The sequence below is a fragment of the Chiloscyllium plagiosum genome, chromosome 31, assembly GCF_004010195.1.
Source record: "Chiloscyllium plagiosum isolate BGI_BamShark_2017 chromosome 31, ASM401019v2, whole genome shotgun sequence".
In the NCBI taxonomy this organism is placed as follows: domain Eukaryota; kingdom Metazoa; phylum Chordata; class Chondrichthyes; order Orectolobiformes; family Hemiscylliidae; genus Chiloscyllium; species Chiloscyllium plagiosum.
Window position 1 is genome coordinate 8110615 of NC_057740.1, and position 19561 is coordinate 8130175.

The 19561-nt window shown below is 42.7% G+C and overlaps 1 protein-coding gene across 18 annotated transcripts in view; it reads right to left on the reverse strand.

The window, feature by feature from the left end:
• Positions 1 to 19561, reverse strand: part of LOC122565203 (receptor-type tyrosine-protein phosphatase S-like) — a 210088-nt gene that overhangs the window by 162617 nt on the left and 27910 nt on the right. For 17 of the 18 annotated variants that reach the window (XM_043720928.1, XM_043720933.1, XM_043720934.1 and 14 more), the window contains 2 exons: positions 5115 to 5387; positions 3587 to 4168 (listed from right to left, as the gene is read on the reverse strand). In XM_043720928.1, coding sequence (XP_043576863.1) covers positions 3587 to 4168; positions 5115 to 5387 — 855 coding nt within the window. Of the gene's footprint in view, positions 1 to 3586; positions 4169 to 5114; positions 5388 to 15494; positions 17517 to 19561 lie in introns of those variants that run through there. The other variant, XM_043720942.1, reaches the window with a different exon arrangement.

The following is a 19561-nucleotide window of genomic DNA, read 5'->3' on the forward strand; positions in this document are numbered from 1 at the left end:
CACTCTCAGAGCTTCCCCCTACTCCTCACTCTCACAGTTCCCATCCCCACCCTCACAGCTCCTGACCCCACTAACCAACTTCACCAATCCCACTTCCCACCCTCACATCTCCACACCCCGTCCTCATAGCTTCGCCTGCTCCCCATCCTCACCAATGCTGCCCCTCACATTCTGCCTTCATAGTTCGTGCTCCATACCAACTTTTATTATCTCCTCCTCAATGAGTGCAGTTTTAAATTCGAAATGAAAACATCTGCAGGTTCATTGTTGTGTTTTTCATTTTATTGCAGAAAGAAAAGTTGAGGAATGACATACAAGTGACAATTCACGTTTCCATATGTGGAGCTGTCAACACTGCATTGTGTATATGATATATGTATATATTTGGTCATAACGTGCAATGCTTTGATGCTTTCCTTTCCAGGCTCAATTACAAAACAATAGAGTTATTATATATATGCATGAAAAAGGACAGTGTAGGGTTTTTGATCATTATGGGTTATTAGAATTGAATATGATTGAAGAATAGATTGAATATGATTGGATAATATAGTCATCTAATCCCTACACAAGGCCATTCGGCCCAGCGAGTGTCCACTGACCCTCCAAAGAGCACCTCACCCAAACCTAGCCTCCAACCCTATCTTCGTTACCCCACGTGGCTAACTCACACATCCCTGGTCTCTATGGGGCATTTTAGCATGGCCAATCTGTCTAACCTGCACATCTTTGGACTGTGGGAGGTAACCGGAGCACCGGAGGAGGTCCACGCAGACACAGGGAGAATGTGTAATCTCTGCACAGACCATCACCCGAGTGTGCAATCGAATGTGCAATGTTTTGATTGGAAACATGTTACCAGCAGAAATGTAATACATCCATTGTCTTTTATAGTAATGTTTGTGTTGCACACCATCCTTGATGGGTAGACCTTCCAGGAGTGCATGAATAAACATTCAAACAAAGAAGCTTGAGCATTGTCTGGTCTGAAGTGAGAGCAATTGGCGAAAATCACCTTTTCACATGATGTTGGGTCTCAAATCATATTTGAAACTCAGGGGTTTGCAATTACCCTCACATTTAGGATGACATGGTAGCACAGTGGTTAGCATTGCTGCCTCACAGTGTCAGAGCCCTGGATTCAATTCCTGCTTCGGGCAACTGGCTGTGTGGAGTTTGCACATTCTCCCCGTGTCTGTGTGGGTTTCCTCCCACAGTCACAAAGATGTGCAGGTTAGGTGAATTGGCCATGCTAAATTGCCTGCAGTGTTAGGTGTAGGGGAATGGGTGTGGGTGGGTTGCTCTTCGGCGGGTCGTTGTGGACTTGTTGGGCCGAATGGCCTGTTTCCACACTGTAAGTAACCTAATCATCCAAAAGGCTTTCTGAGATACAAACGAGCTGGGGAATTGGTTTTGTCCATTGGCCAATCACTTTGTATTTCTCTCCCAGTTACAAGTCGAGGTTGGTAATGTGCACAATGTAGAGAAATTGGATCTGAGGGGCAGAAGTCTGAAATGACACATGCATACTATAGATCCACATAATACAGGAAGATGCATGGAGTACAAATCTTCAATCTCTGTTTTATATAGTGAGTACTGCCAGGGCGTTCTGCTGAAGAGTACAGCCTGTCAAGAAATCCCACAAATATTCCAGGGAGATTCAGACCAAGCTGCTATTCCAGCCTCCTGGTTTGAGCCTGTCACTGGGCGTTTTCCATGCTTGGTATATGAGCTAGGACAATGAAGGAACAATCAATGATTCGGAGCAGCTCCTCCTCCAGTACTGAGTCACAGTGACGAGTTCAAGGGGCTGGGTCTTCCAACAATCAAGTCAAAACAAAAGGTATTTACCTGTCAGTTCTTGATGCGATTCCAGTCCTACACCAGTGTGATTAAGTTCTAATCACACTCTGATGTAGCCTGACAAGGCATTTAGTCTTAGAAGGAACACCACCACCTTCTCTAGATTGCTGGGAATAGGCAAATAATGCAAGCGAGTACCAAATCCCAGCATGGAATTCAAAAGAGGAGTTGTCATTTTTACTTATTTTGAACAAGAGAGGCTACAGCAAAACTGAAATTGCTGGAAACGCTCAGCAGAAGGCATTCGACAAGGTTCCTAATGATAAATTGGTTAACAAGGTTAGATCACATGGAATACAGGGAGAGTCGTAGGTGGATAGTATGGTGAAGAAGGTATTTGGTATACTTGCCGTTATTAGTACACCATGTCGGAACTGCAAGGTTATGTTGCAGCTGTACAGGACATTAGTTAGGCCACTACTGGAATACTGTGTGCAATTCTGGCCTCCTTCCTATAGGAAGGATGCTGTAAACTTGAAAGGGTTTAGAATGTTGCCAGGGTTGGAGGGTTTGAGCTATAGGGAGACGCTGAATAGGGTGGGGCTGTTTTCCCTGGAGGATTGGAGGCTGAGGAGTGACCGTATAGGGGTTTATAAAATCATGAGGGGCATGGATAGGATGAATCGACAAGGACTTTTCCCTGGGGTGGGGGAGTCCAGAAATAGAGGGCATTGGTTTAAGGTGAGAGGGGAAAGATATAAAAAGGGACCTAAGGGGCAGCTTCTTCACACAGAGGATGCTCTGTGTATGGAATGAGCTGCCAGAGGAAGTGATGAAGGCTGGTACCATTACAACACTTTAAAGGCATCTGGATGGGTATATGAATAAGAAGGCTTTAGAGGGATATGGTCCAAGTGCTGGCAAACGGGACTTGATTAATTTAGGATATCTGGTTGGTATGGACAAGTTGGACCCAAGGGTCTGTTTCCTTGCTCTACACCTCTATGACTCTATGAGGGCTGGCAGCATCTATGGAGAGAAAGCAGAGTTAACTTTCATTCAGAATATTCTGAAGGAGGATGGCTGGAACCAAAACATTAACTCTAATTTGTCTCTACAGATGCTGTGAGACCTGCTGAGTTTTCTAGCAATTTCTGTTCTTGTTTTTGATTTCCAGCATCTGCAATTCTTTCAGGTTTTGTTTTTAAGAATGATTATAAACTCTGCACGGGAAATCTGCCCATGAGTAAATCCAGGGATATGCTGGGTCAGGTGATGTTGCTAACATGGAAGTACTGCTTCTCGGAGACAAGGAGGAGAAATAAGAAGAATAATTTTGTGAAACATTTCAGGTTGAAATGACCTGGAGAAACTGATACACTCATTATTAATGCCATTATGTTTACATGGAGCAGGGGAGAGAGATTATTATTTGACTGAAATTTTCTTCCTGAAATAATTATCTCCACACAGTGCAATGATCCAACCAAATCAATCAATGTGTACTCTAGGGCTCCAAGTTTCAGCTAACTCTTTCTCAAAACCCTTTATTTGGGCCTCAAACTCTTATTAAATTCAACAAATTTTCCCAGTTCAATTGTCAGCTGATGATTGAAAAAAAAGCCAATGATTACTGTCAGGAAGGAGAAAAGATTCATTTTAAAAGAGGTATTGATGTGAGAATTAGTAAAAGGAAGTCTCAAACCTGGAATCTTCCCTTTCATGTACCATCAGTCTTAGGAGGAAGATGGCAAGCAACTAATCTGCCAAATACACTTACCTCCCTGCTGGGTTTTGACCTGAATCTCAGGTGACAGCGGCCCATCCCCAACAGAGGTGAAAGCCAAGACCTTGACACTGTATGTGGTCTGTGGTATCAAGTTGGCAACGGTGGTTAGGAGGCTGTCATCCAGATTGTGCTTCTGCCAGTTGCTCACGGGCTGCTGTGGTTCCATTGTGTAATAGACCCGGTAACCACGGATTTGACCATTGGGCTCTTCAGGCTCCTCCCACTGAATCAGCATTGTGGTCGCACTCAGCATCCGTGCCTGGACATTCCGAGGAGAGCTGGAGGGCACCTGCTCACCAGTCCTCGTCTCCACTGTCTCACTGGGAGGACCCTGCCCGATGGAATTGACAGCTGAGATCCTGAACTCATAGTCAGAATACGGGCTCAATCCACCGATGCTGTAACGAAGGGTTTGAATGCCATCTATGGTCTGATAGAGAACATCCGTGTTCTTCGGCCTGTACTCAATGATGTAGTAGTTGATGTGATCAGGGTTACCGGAATCCCATGTTAAAGTCACACTGGTGGCAGTGGTCTCAACAACTATCGGAGTTCCTGGAGGTTTTGGAAGTGCTGGGAATATTAATAGTCAGACATGGTTAAAACATACATGAAAAGGTTTCAAACCAAGGTAATTCATGTTCTGACCCTAATCTACCCACAATATAAAACTAATCTCATTTGCATCATCTTCAATCTCATGGTATTTGAGAAAGGGTTTTTTTTTGTCTGTTGGTAGGATAGATACCACTGTGGTTAGAATCATAGAAATCCCACAGTGTGGAAGCAAGCCATTTGGCCCATCACATTCACAACAACCCTCCGAAGAGGATCATACCCAGACCCACCCCCGTTACCCTTTTCCCTGTAACCCTACATTTTCCATGGCTAACTCACCTAGCCTGCACACCCTTGGGCACCATGGGGCGATTGCAGCATGACCAATCTGCTGAGTCTGTATGTCTTTGGACTGTGGGAGGAAACCAGAGCACCTGGAGGAAACCCACGCAGACACGGGGAGAACGTGCAAACTCCACACAGTCAGTCACCCGAGGGTGGAATCGAATCCTGGTCTCTGAAGCTGCGAGGCAGCAGTGCTAACCACTGAGCCACCATGCTGCCCAAGGTTCTCAGTGGGTAGCTCACCAATATGTCAAAAGATGTGGATTCAAGTCTCTGTCAAAGAGTTTAGCTTATGATTTCAACTGACGCTCTCATGCAGTACGAGTGCTGAACAGTTGGAATTGGATAAGACATTAAACAGAGACCCCCATCTGCACTCTCAAGTGGATCTAAATTATCCCAAAGCGTTATTTCAAAGACAATGTGAGTTATCCCTGGTCAATCTTTATCCCTCATTCAACATCAATAACTATCATGTTACATTCTTCGATAACCTGCTGGACATAAATTGGCTACTGAGTTTCTTACGTTACAATAATACCTATGTTTCAAGAGTACTTAAATGGTTATAAAGTGCTTTGGAACATGTGAGTCATTTGACATCCATTTTGATTACCTTTCACAATAATCTGCGAGACAGTTTCAATCACCCCGAGACTGGACATTGCCACACATGTGTAGTTAGCAGACTCCCGGATACTGTTCAGCTCCAGAACATTGCGGCCAACGGGCATGTCATCCTCTGGTGTCAAATCTTCAGTTCCCAACATCCACTTCACATAGGGCATTGGGGAGCCCACGGCAACACAGGTAATGTTCACACTCCCACCGGGCACAATCTCTTGGGTGATTGGAGGGCTGATGGAGAACCTAGGTGGAACACGCCGAACTGAAGGCGGGACACAGAAAGGTAACAACAAGCAAGAAAATAAGTGTTGGCAGCATTTGAAAGGTTCAGCACAGTAACAAAATGAGTCCACAGAAAGCACATTCGTAGCACAAGTCTTGAGTGACCAGTCTGAGACCCATCACAGCACATTGAGAGGCACAAAAATTTATTAGTTAGTTTCTCATCTTAAATGCATGTTGGTAAGATGGCGGGGCAAGGATGGAGGTGGGGAGAAAGCAAGTTGTGAATTTCAGAAATACAGGCATATGCTGAGCTCTCAGTAATGTGACATCACCAGTTACTTTGTTTCCATGGGTATGTTTTGACTGGGGCCCATTGGCAGCATTCTACAACAGGAGGAAATGCTTTGCCCTTCAAATAATTTGTTCAGGAGATTTTCTAAAGTAACTAAAACAATTGATCAGGTAGATGTTAAATGTATGTTTGCACCTGCATTTTTTGCTGTATATGCCGATAAAGGAAGACATTCTTCACAATTGGGAAAAGGCAATGTTAAAAACTCCACTTATCCCTTTTTTGTGTAAGGCAATGTGGGAAAAATAGGATCATTCTTTTTGCGAATCAAATCACTGCTCCACATCACCCCTCAAAGGCATGTAGTGTAGCCTGTTCACCAAATTAACTCTGCATAAATTTGCTCCAATTTTGATGGTCTTTCCTTTATATAATAGTCTCACATCAGCTTCAAATACATCTAGCTCCTGGACTTGGGCAGTTTTGGATGACATCATCTGAACAGCCTGGCTAACAGGGCAATGTCTTTCAGCGTCACTGATTCTTTATTAATTATGTAGTGATCTACTCTTAGCAGATTTGGTGATCTACTCTTAGTGGTCCTGCTCAATAATCCTCCAAAGTGAGAATGGCGATTGCCATGAACGAATTAAATAAAGAAGCTCCACCTCCAGGGATAGCTCAGTGGCTCCAAAAATCTGCCCTTGTGGGAGCCCAGACCTTTACAGCTTTGAATGACATCATCAAAAATGGACCGATAGGTTGGCCTCACCATTGACAACCGAGCAGACAACTGGAAGATTGTAAATTCACAATGGCGGTTCAAATAAAAGATTTTCTTCTTATTCAGGATATTGGATCAACTGGTACAAATATACTGTGGGATCCATGTACTTGCTGCATCCCTGCTGGATGGGATCATCTTTACATGACCTTTAAGGGTTTTTATGCAATTTAGACACAAGCTCATTTTTAAAAAAGTCTCCATTTATTCATCAGATAGCATTTAGTCATGCTAAAGATATGTTTTGAAATGTTTGTGCCTGCCAGAGTGAATGGCAGGTTTGGAGAGACTCAAGTCAATGGTTTTGGCTGCCTGATTTCATTTTTATTCAATGCACCCAACAAGGGATACGCAGAGCTGATTTTGTTTTAAATATAAAGAAAGCTCTTTATGAGCCTTACTGATGTTGTCAATGGAACACTTCCCTCTCCCTCTTCCATTTTGCTGAAAAGCTGATAGTTTGCACAAACTCCCATCTCCCTCCCCAAACCACCAGAAGTTCTGTTTACTGCTTAAAGCAACAGCCAAGTGTCGATGACTGAGATGTTGGCCTTATCCAACCCAGTTCAGCATCACTGTTGATTGGAAAATGAAACTACTGGGCGCCAAATCCATTGAATGGGGAACGGACTGCAGCTGAAGTGCTTCCACTGGTTCAGCAGCTGTGATGTGTTGGAGGTGGCCGGAACAATAAAGATGAGAAACACTAATGAAATTTTTGTGGTGCAGGTATATCAACTGTACAAAGCCTTTTCAAGATATTACAAGGATCCATCAAATAGATGCATCTATCAGTTCACAGACACCATGCAGAAGGTAGAGAGATATATAAATATATATATATGCACATAGGAATATATAACTGGAGGATTGCTAGCATGCCCAGATGGATTGGGGAGGGACCCACTTCAATGCTGCGTTACTTCCAGCCGATGTGACAGAATGTGGCTCACATTGTCACATCGCAGCAGTCCTGGCAGATAAAGAAAAGAAAACCAAATAAAAATAATAACAAAATTTTTAAAAAATTAAAAACTCTAAAAGAAACGTTGACTACACCAACAGGTAGTGCATCTCCTTTGCTTGGAAGTGGATGCAGCCTCAAGACCTTACACAGTCGAACATGGATGCACGTGGGACAAGACAAGAGTTGCGGCATGGACAACATATGGGGGGAGGTAAGAGTGGGGGGTTAAAGGGACACTGGGGTTTTTCATGCAGACACATAGGCAAGGGATGGTACAAAAGGACTTGCCAGTAGTGACAGCCAGAGATATATATAGAGAGAGAGAGAGAGAAAGAGAGAGATAGATATATATATAGAGAGAGAGAGAGACAGAGAGAGAGAAAGAGAGACAGAGGGAGGGAGAAGGGGACGAGAGGGGGCAGGGGCTAACTGTTCAGGCACAGGTACTGTATGCACCAATATTAAGCCTGTGCCACACTCACATCCCCAATCCACAAGTACAGGCCCACTTTAAGAAACGCACAGACTCATAAACCTGGAGAGTCCCACACTTTCGCGTAAATTACTCTCAGGTTTTTTTTGCACACTTAAATCATAATGGCATGCCACTTATCACCAGTTCCTAAATATTCACCCATAAAGTGCCACCAATACAACATACTTTGGTTGTCCATGTTCCATCTACAACAGTTTCCAAAATTCTACCAATTTCTCACCCTTTCCCCCAAACTCTGTTAACTCCAAGCACAACAATTATCTGCAAAACGCTAAGAGATTGGTAGAGGGGTTGCTTTCAGTCTTCCAATGTTAGATTTTTACTGTGGCATTGATAATAAAATGGCTGCCCGGGGCTCCAAGTAAAAGGGGTTTGGGCTTACTGGAAGAGCAGCAGATTGGTCTGCCAATGTGCCATTTGTAATGGATTTTTATTTCTGAAAAACTACAATCATCCACCTGCGATGAACCTTCGCTTGTCCACATTTTCTTGCCTTCACTTGATGGCCAGATTGGTCAAGTTTCCAGAGTCAGTTCAAACCCAGGCTTAGCAAGCACCAGAGTTGAAGAGAAGACATGTCACAAGTGGCTTGATATCTGTTATAAGTTGCATTTCTGTGAGGAAGACCTCTCTAAGTCACTTGCAAATGATTTTCAGAAGTGGGTATTGGGCTGACACCATTAGGCTCATGGGAAATGGTCTCGCTTTTTTAACCACAGAATGTATATGGCAAAGAAAAGATTAAAGTAGGATTCTTCACAGAGAAATCAGAGCTCTCCAGTGATCTAACTTTTAGCACTTTTAGATTATATTTCATTATTTGAGAAGATAAAAGGCAATAAACAAGAAAATTTTTGAAAATAAACTTCAGATCTCAGAAAATTAATTCTGGATTATTGTTTTCCCAAGGAAATGGTCACTGGACCATACCAGAATATGCAGAATGGGGGATTAAGCCCTCAATTGATCAAAGCTGCCAATTTCAGATTCTCAAAATGATTTTGCTCCTTTTATCTATCCTAATGGAAAGGAGCATCAACCTAATTTCTCTGAATATGACTTGTATTGTGTGACATAACAAACAAAAATGAATTAGGTTCTTATGACACAAGACCTTTCAGACTGAAGCGTACTGAAGAGTTACAAGCATTGAGTTGGGTGGGATTTTCTGAATTGATCTGATGGCATGACCCCCTCTCCCACTCTACCCTATTCATCCTCTTGCAGATACAACATGGACATCAGAAAGTGGTTGGTTCATCAGCGGTGGACAGTGTGGTAAGCAGACGGTCCTACAGTGGATGCGATACAGCAAAGCCACATGATCCTCGCATCTTTCATATTGGACTATTACCACCAGCAAGCACCGGATGGGAGAGGCTCCAGGAACATACACGTACAAGATACAGTTTGCAAAAGAGACGCAGAGGTCGAATATGAGATGCATACATAGAGTTACCATGGTGATTGAGATGGGAGAGGAGAGGGGTTTACAGAACTGGCAATAAATTAAAGAGAAGCACCATCAATCTGTTTGTGATTGAGACTACAGGGATGTGTGGATCAAGGCTTGAGGGAAACAACTAAGAGCCCGAAGATTGAAAATAGCGTAAAGGATGACAGTAAGGGTAGAAGAGGGGTGAAGGAGCTGAAAAAAAGACACTTGCAAAACATAGCAGAAACTCAACTACCCTTAAAAGGGCTACTTCTGTAGAGGGGCAGGAGAAGTAGCATATTTGTAGAATGTTAACCAGCCAAATACAGGCAATTTAACAATAAATTTCTACAAATGAGCAGTGCATTTTAATGAGGCTATGGCAGTGACAGAGAATATTTCCCTTGGCTCTTTGTTTGTGAGGGATTGTTGTCCAATACCAGGATAGGAGTAATGCTTGTGCAAAGCACTCCTCAATGGATCATAAGGAGGAGTAACTCCTCAAACCTGCTCTGTCACTAAATAAGATCATAGCTGATCTGATCATGACCTTAACTCTGGTTTCCTGTTTGACCCATAATCTTTGATTTCCTTGTGGGTCAATATTCTGCCTAACTCAGCTGTGAATATACTCAATGTCCACTGCTCTCCCTGGAAGAAAATTCCAAAAACTAGCAACTTCAGATCAATAACTCCCCTAATCTCTGCCCTAAATGAGATTGGCTTTATTTTTAAACTGCATCACCTAGTCAGAAACTCCCTCACAAAAGGATATATTCACCCAACATCTGCTTTGTCAAGCCCCCTCAGAATCTTTAATGTATTAATAAGATTACCTCTCATTTTTACATATCTAATGAATACAGGCCCAGCCTGCTCAACATCTTTTTTTATAAGACAACCCCTTCTTAAACAGCTCCTTAAATGAGCAGTTCAGAATTATACATGTAGTCTATGTGCAGTTTCACCAATGTCCTGTACAGTTGCAGCAAGACATCTCAACTTTCATACCCAAACCCGCTTGCAATAAAGTCCCAACCTTCTGTTTGCCATCCTAATCACTTGCTGGATCTGCATGCTAACTTTTTGTGATTCATGCAAAAGGACATCGGGTCCCTCCAAATTGCGGCATTCTGCAGTCTCTGTGCATTTACATAACAGGCTGTTTTCCCATTCTTCCCAGAAGTGTGTACACCCACACTTTCCCACATCACATGCCATCTGCCAATTCTTTGCTCACACCCCTTGGCACTGTATTCTGATAACTTGTTTATCTACCTATCTTTGTTTTCTGAATACATTTGGCTATAATTCAGCTGGTGGCTTCAATCAAGACACTGATGCAGATTGTTAATAATTGAGGGGCCGGCAAAGATCCCTGTAACACTCCATTGGTTACAGTTTGACAACTCCTGATGTCTTCTGAGAAAGTACACTGACTCAGCCTGATTGCACAATGATTTTATAAATGACCTGTTAATGCCGCTTTTGTAAGGGTTCTAGTATTTACCCAATGAAAGATGTTCGACTAACTAGCCTACAGTTTCCTTTCTCACTTCCTTCTTGATGATCATGTTACATTTGTAGTTTTGCAATCTGCTGGATCCTTTACAGAATCTAGACAATTGTAAAAGATTACAACCAATGCATCCACTATAGAATCATAGAATCCCTACAGTATGGAAGCAAGCCATTCGGCCTATCAAGTAACACAAACCCTCCAAAGAGCATCCTACCCAGACCCACCTCTTCCCTACCCCTGCAACCTGCATTTCTCATGGCTAATCCAACTAGCCTGTACATCCCTGAACACCATGGGCACTTTAGTGTGGCCAATCCCCATCACCTGCACATCGTTAGACTGTGGGAGGTAACCTGGTGGAAACCACACAGGCAAGTGGAGAATGTGCAAACTCCACACAGACAGTCGCCCAAAGGTGCAATCAAACCCGGTTCCCTGGTGCTGTGAGCTAGCAGTGCTAACCACTAAGCCACTGTGCCTTACCTGGCTCTTCTTTAGATATCAGCTGCAATAACATAAGACAGCCCATTCCTAAGAAATTAAGATAAAGAACTTTCTTCTTATTTTGCAAGACTTCAATATTTCATTGATCAGGGATGGCAAGGCTAAACACAGGAGATCCTGATCAATGGATGTTTCATCATTTTAGTGTGTATCTATATACAACCTTCAACAGTGTTCCCAGTCAGCTATGTCTGATCATATAATTAAAGCCCAGCCACTAAGCTGATGCTACTCTTACCCTTGCTCATTCAAACAACACTTGAGGAAGTAACCTAGGTTCACATTTCAGTGTGGTAGTGAGGCATTGCTTCATGTGCGGTTACTGAATTTCAGTGATAAGCTGGGGGTCTCATCTACCTGTTTGGATGGATATGTAAAGATCTCATTACACTATATTCAAGAAGGGAGTGAGTTCTCCCCATCGTCCTCCCTTGACCAATACCAACACATTTGGAGCACAGTAACTTCTGGAATATACTACATGACAAACGGCTGCCATAATTGTCTAAAAATCACTGCCCAATAAAGTAATGTGTAGTACGTTGAGTGTTTTTTCAGAAGCTTTGGACAGATGAGTGTAAGTGACCTTTCCTGTCTAGGAGACAGACTTTGTTCATAGAATCTTATAGTGGAGAAGAGGCCTTTTGGCCCATCAAGTCTGTGCTGTTATGGAGCTGAAAAATGTGTTGCTAGAAAAGCGCAGCAGGTCAGGCAGCATCCAAGGAGCAGGAGAATCGATGTTTCGGGCATAAGCCAAGAGACATGCCAAGTTGATTCTCATTGTGAATAGAGTTATGATCATAATGTAATTAGCCGGCCCTCATTACTAATGTAATGTTGTATGTCACGACAAATGGCTTTTCTTAAGACTTGTATTTAAAACATATACCAACCAAGTTACCATTCAAGTTACAGAAACAATAATGACAAGACTCAAAGGAAGAGTTTTGTGATTAGATCAGAAACTTGAAGGCCAAACTCAAGACACTGGGGAATAAAAGAAGCTGGCTTCAATTTCAGTTGTGTTTTGCAAGTGTTCATCCATCAAAAGAATAGAGAGTTCTTTTAATCTTGTTTGAATTTGGGAAGGGAAGGGAATAGAATGTTCTAGAATATTCCATGGCAACACAGTTTGCAGGATTCCGAGCCCTGATTCACAGAAGAATGTGACAGTGAGTACATTCAGGGAGGGGTGTGTGGTGGTGGGGAGGGGAGAGGGGGTGGGAAGATCTTCATCACCAAATAACCTCCACAAGGCAAGCTACACTGTGTCAGACACCAAAGCACCAATGAGCAAGAAGGCACAGATTATCTGCCATTTTGGCAAGAGCCATAATCTGTGCCAAAATGTCGAAAAGCCACAATAATTTGCATCTTCCAGTTCATAACGACAATTAGATTACACCAACCCACTGAGAAGGGGGCTCTGATTTTTAAATATACGTGTAAAACTCAACTGGCCCAGATTACAGATGCTAAAAGGGAGAATGTAAATTAGAAAATTGAGCCAGTTTATCAAACATTTAACAAAGACTCCTTTAATATGGGGGGGGCAACCTCCTAAAATCCACATTCAAAGTGGCCTCAAATGCAGAATCTGTCATAAAGCTGAACCACACAGCACAAGGAGACCACAGCTGCTCTGAAAATAATTGAAGATCTACATTGAATGCTGACTTCAATCCATAGCTGTTGGCAATTTCCAAAATTGCACTGGATTACTGGTTGAATTGGACAGCCCATATCATCAGCTGGGGGAATAGATGTGGAAGATGTTAGTTAAGGCTAGCCGATACATTTACCCATAAAGCCTCATTATTAAAGGTTAACTAAAATAAATATGTCCTGCCGCCATATCCTTTCTGGTGTGATCGCTAACTGATTTGAAATGGGCCGTGGACTTTAAGAGGTGTAATCTAATCAAATGGAAGACAGAGAAAAGCAGTGCAGGATCGAAAGAGCAAAGACAAGCAAACATAGGAAGAATTCAACATACCAGACAGTCCAGTATTTCCACTGCACAAACTGTGTTCTAATGTATAATGATAACCACCTGATACAGAGTCCTTTGGCACAGTCAGACATTTGAACTGTTATTAACTCCACAAGGAATAACTTTCACACACTGAATAATTGAATTGCAAACAGAAGTCCCATTTATAACACATGCACAAGACTTGACTCCAATTCCAATCATACCTCACAATCATAAGACTCTTCTCTGATGTTCTAACCATATGCAAGTCTGGAATGAGATCTAGGATATAAACTGGCTTCTGAATATAACAATATTAAAGATGGCCACCAACTTCAATGCAATCAGAACTGACAGCATCACAACTCACTCCTGCAACTAGCATTGATAGATTGTGGGATGGTCTTTTTCTTCATGCACTCACACTGTGACCTTACTGTTCCTTTCTTTCCCTCCATGCAACTAAGGTCAACCACTGGGCCTGTCCAATTACCACAGGCCAAAAGGACATTATTAAGCAATCCTGCTCTAATCTGCTTTGCCTCCCATCTGAGTTTCTAAGTTTCTCTCTGGGTGTGTTTGGTCACCTAAGTTAAAAAAAAAGGTGTAAGGGTGCTAGCAAGGATCCCATGTTTGCCAGGCAATCACTGGAGGAGCATCTCCTGCCTCTAACTCTGCACAGTTATATCTAGGTTCCAGATTCCTCCATGGTTCAGAGTGAAGCCAAATTATGATGTATCCTCTGGAAAGGCATGACCAATTGTTGCCCAGGCAACAGATTTATTGCTCTTTAAAGCTGTAACATGTTTCCTCAAATCAGTCTTCTTCACCCATGACAGGCTGCCACCAGTCAATCAGATTATGCAGCCACTGCTATTTTTTAAGAAAACAAATGCGTCTAATTGATGTACTAAAGGGCCATCTGTGTATTTCCCTGCCAAATGAAGAATATTCAGACAAACGACACAATGCAGCCAAGGTCAATTCTCCGGCCTGTCCTCATTTTGGCAAGACCATTAATTCATTTTTGCAGATAGCATCTTAATCTTTGAATTTAATTGTGTATTGCTTTATGGTATTTTTAATGATGCAAATTATTGTCTCTCCTATGAGCCATGGCTAAATTTAATATGATACCATTAAAGCATCATCAAGACCTGACCAATCACGCTGAACAAATTGTGATCAGATGCAAGAAATATCTTGGAGGCCTCAGCTTTCACTAAAGATGTGGAAAATGGCATTGGAGGTGTGTGACTGTGCGAGTGGGGGGCACATTCACCTACTTCTTAATCTAACTGTACAATTATAATAATGCAACAGTGAGCTGGAAACTAGATGCACATCTTTCAAATTAATTCAATTCTCCCCATCATTGAGTCAGTGAACCTAGCCTTAGTAAGCTGATGAAGTACTTCCTTACAGAGAAAAGTGAACACACTTGATGGAAAGCCTCATTCTCAAGTGTGGATCTAGGATCAGGTCCTGCACCTCTTCCCCCTACTCTCAAACAATGGAGTCATGCAATTAGAGAGAGGAAATGGAGAAGGCAGATTGGACATACTCCCCTAAACTGAGCTTGCCATCAGTGTATGCATTCAGCTGACTCTACAGATAGAATCCCTACAGTGTGGAAACAGACCATTGGGCGATTGAGTCCACACTGAGCCTGCAAAGAGCATTCTACCCAGACCAACCCTATAACCCTGCATTTCCCATGGCTACCTTGCACATCCCTGGACACTATGGGCAATTTAGCATGGCCAATCCACCTAACCTGCACATCTTTCGATTGTGGCAGGAAACCGGAGCAGCCGGAGGAAACCTGCATAGACACAGGGAGAATGTACAAACTCCACACAGACAGTCACCCGAGGTTGGAATTGAACCTGAGTCCCTAGCGCTGGGAGGCAGCAATGCTAACCACTGAACCATTGTGCTATTCACTGTCATCACAATTTACTGCAATGAGATATTCAATTTTTGCTTCGACTGAATTCCAGGCTTTCAATACATTTTACTGCATTGGAAGCTTGGCTGATTCGAGAATCACCTGGAGAATCAAGTACAGCATCTTCCTGCTGACTTGTGAGTAACATGGTGTCTGAGAAGCTGACTTTAAAGAAGACTTTGGAGCAGAAATGCAAAACTGAACTTGTAAACCATTACCAGTCTGCGTAGAATCAGCAGTCTGATGTCAGCATTTCAATCACCTTATTGAGGCTGGTCTTCACGAACCAAAGATTGTGAGGATTTACTCCAGTATGATCCAGCTTATACTCAAGGAACAAGATTCAACACAACAGCAATATCTTTGCATATGCTGCAGTTAAGCTTCTGCAATCAGCATTAGTTCAGTTAACAGCATTAAGCAGTAGCCATAGCCATAAGTCAATCATCTCAAGTTTCCATCATGTAAGATTCTTCCAGGACCCGGATGCTTGATGCAGCACCCGGCTGATTGGAGATTAAACCAGGCTGTGAACCTGACTGCACGACTTTCCCAGCTTCTTGTGAGACACTGGTTATCGCTGGGGTACAGAATTCAGGTGTCAGGCACTATCGTTCTACCTAGTTCCAATGATCCATTTTACATGAGGCTTCAGCCCTTATATGACCACCATGCACATTCTCCATCCAGGATTAATGAATGACTGTCATGAATGAGAACAATGTATTACATTCCATTTCTGTGTGACTAATTAATTACCCAGCAGATAGAATAGGATTCCTGGTAAACTAGAAATATTGACAGATTACAGAGGTATTGTAAGCGCCCTTTTTCAAGGTTGGTGAACTTAACTAAATAGTCTGTAGTAAACTACATACAGAGTACAGATCTACATCAGCCACATTTTTCAACATTGAGGAAAGACACCCTTACAATGGAGAAAACACAGATTACGTAAACTTTAACAATACAAGAACTAATGATTTTTAGTAGTTAAAAAGTAGAGAAACTATGAATAGAGATTCGCCAGGACAGAGAAGTTAAACACAAGTTCTGACAGAAGTGTTCAAAATGTTGAAAAGATGTTGATAAGGCAAATACTAAAAACCTATTTCCACTAACTGGTGAGCTGACAATAAGGGACATAAATTTCAGATGATCCAATAAAGTTAGTGCTTTCTTTTACTGGAGCTAATTAGAATGTGATATGTTCTTACAGAAGTAGAATCCTGAATAGCTTTTAAAAGCAAAGTATCTGAAAAATATCAATTTACAAAGGAGTGAGGATGGAACAGGGGAATAATATTAAATGGAGAGTTTTGTCAGAGCGGTGCCATAAATGTAATGCGTTTAAGTGCTTCCTCCCATGCTGTCACAGTCTACAGCAGAGATACTTCATTCACCAGCCTGGTGTAAAGCCTTTTCAAGAATATACCCGATTCCTAGTTCCAATGAAAATGAAATCAGGAGCTAATTTGCAATGCTAGTTTAATGCTTCAGTGGTAAGGTAAACATCTAACCTGTGACTCTGTTTTGATTTACTCAGAAACAGCATATAGACCACAATGAACTGCTTGGCAATCTTAAAAGGCCAACTTGTCAAAATGCAACACAAGTTGAAAGCTGCTGATTCAGAATACTGCCCTGTTCGTTCTATTGAGTACCAGTGTTCTGTCAGAGTGCTTAGTGCACCGTGACTTAAATTAGACTGTGCAAGCACTAAAGTGGTGTCTGACATACCAATTGGACAGCATGTCAATATAATAATAAAGGCTGGTGCAGCGTTGATTTACTGTCACTGCATGTCACTTGGACAAGTAGTAAATAAGATTGGATATTCTTGCTTTTTATCCTCTCTTCTCTTCAGCAGGCTCTGCTACGGCTCATTCTGGGTTCCACAGGTAGAAAAAGGTTCTGAGTAATTTATCCAATTGGTTAATTTTCACAGTTACATAGACCTCCAGAGTGAGTCCCAATGAGACAACGGCAGCCTAGACAGTGAAGCCCAATATTATTGGGATTCAGCGTAGTAAGCAGGAGTAGAAACTTGAAATCATTTATTTTCTGCTGATGCCTCAACTTATATTTGTGCAGACCAGGGATTGAGGCTGAAACTAATTGGTTTTTATTATGTTGCTTTTACACTCTAGGGAGGTTCTGGGCATCATAGTTAGGATCTTTGTTAATAACCCGCAGCCTCAGTAGCAGCAGTGCGCACTATCTACAAGATGCACAGCAGATATTCACCAAAGATCCTCAGACAGCACTTTCCAAGCCCCCAACCTCTTCCATCTAGAAGGACAAGGGCAGCAGATACATGGGAACACCACCACCTGCAAGTTCCCCTTCAACCCACTCACCATCCTGACTTGGAAATATTGCATCATCACAACAAAAAGATATTTTTGAGCTCCGTACTTTTTTATATTCTCTTGCGCAGTTTTACCGTCACTGGCTGGCCTCCATTTTTTTTCTGTGCCTAGTTGCTCTTGAGAAGGTGGTGGTGAGCTGCCTCCTTGAACTGCTGCAGTACACGTGCTGTAGGTACACCCACAATGTCTTTTGGGAGGGAATTTCGGGATATTGACTCAGCAACACTACAGGAATGATGATATATTTCCAAGTCAGGATAGTGAGTGGATTGGAGGGGAACTTGCAGGTGGTGGAGTTCCCATGTATCTGCTGCCCTTGTCCTTCTAGGTGGAAGAGGTTGGGGGATTGGAAGGTGCTGTCTGAGGATCTTTGGTGAATATCTGCTGTGCATCTTGTAGATAGTACACACTGCTGAGAATCAGTGGTGAGAGAGTGGATGCTTGTGGATGTGGTGCTAATCAAAAGGGTTGCTTTGTCCTGGATGGTGTCAAGCTTCCATACACTCCTGACTTGTGCCTTGCAGATGGTGGACAGGCTTCAGGGAGTCACCAGATAAATTACTTGCCACAGTTTTCCTAGCTTCAGACCTGCTCTTGAAACTACTTTAATTGTGTGTTAAGTCCAGTTGAGATTGTGGTTAATGCTAATCCGCAGGATTCGATAGTGAGGAAATCAGGGATGGTAACGCCATTGAATGTCAAGGTATGGTGGCTGGAGATTATTTCCAATAATGATCATTGCCAGGCATTTGTATGGTGCAAATGTTACTTGCCATTTGTCAGCCCAAGCCTGGATATCATCTAGATCATGCTGCACTTGAACATGGACTGCTTCAGTATCTGAAGAGCTGCAAATGGAGCTGAACATTGTGCAATCATCAGTGAACATTCCCACTACCGATTTTTTGATGGAGGGAAAGTCATTGATGAAGCAGCTGAAGATGGTTGGTCCGAGGACATTACCTTAAGGAACTCCTGCAGAGATGTCCTGGAGCTGACCTGACTGACCTCCAACAACCATGACCATCTTCTTATGTGCCAGGTATTACTCCAACCTGTGGAGAGTTTGCCCTTGATTCCCAAAGATTACAGTTTTGCCAGGGCTCCTTGATGCCACATTTAATCAAATGCAGCCTTGATGTCAAGGGTTCTCACTTTCACCTCACCTCTGGAAGTCAGCTATTTTGTCCCCACTTGAACCAAGCTGGTAATGAGGTCAGGAGCTGAGCGTCCTTGGCTGAATCCAACAGCGAGCAGGTGCTGCTTGTTAACACTATTTACCAGTGATCAAGAGTAGACTGATTGGCGGTAATTGGCCAGGTTGGATTGGCCCTGCTTTTTGTGTACAGTGCATACCTGGGCAATTTCCCACATTGTCGGGCAGATTCTAGTGTAGTAGCTATACTGGAGCAGCTTGGCTGAAGCATGTCTTCAGTACTATTGCTGGAATGGCATTAGGGTCCATCGACTTTGCAGTATTCAGAACCTCCAACTGTTTCTCGATAACACATGGTCCAAATCAAATTGGCTGAACACTGGCATCTGTGATACTAGGGACCACGGGAGGAGGCTGAGTTGGCACTTCTAGCTGAAGATCATTGCGAATGCTTCAGCCTTATTTTTTTTGCACTGCTATGATGGGTTTCCTCATCATTGAGGATGGGGACATTTGTGAAGCATCCTCCTCTAGTGAGTTGATTCACTGTCCACCACTGTTCATGACTGGATGTGGCAGGACTGCAAAGATTGGTTCTGATCCATCGACTGTGGGGTCACTTAAATCTATCTATTTATCAATCACTCGCTGTTTATGCTGTTTGTCATTCAAGCTGTTTTGTAGGTTCACCAGGTTGACCCCTTATTATTAGATATGTTTGGTGCTGCTCCTGGCATGCCCTCCTGCACTCTCCATT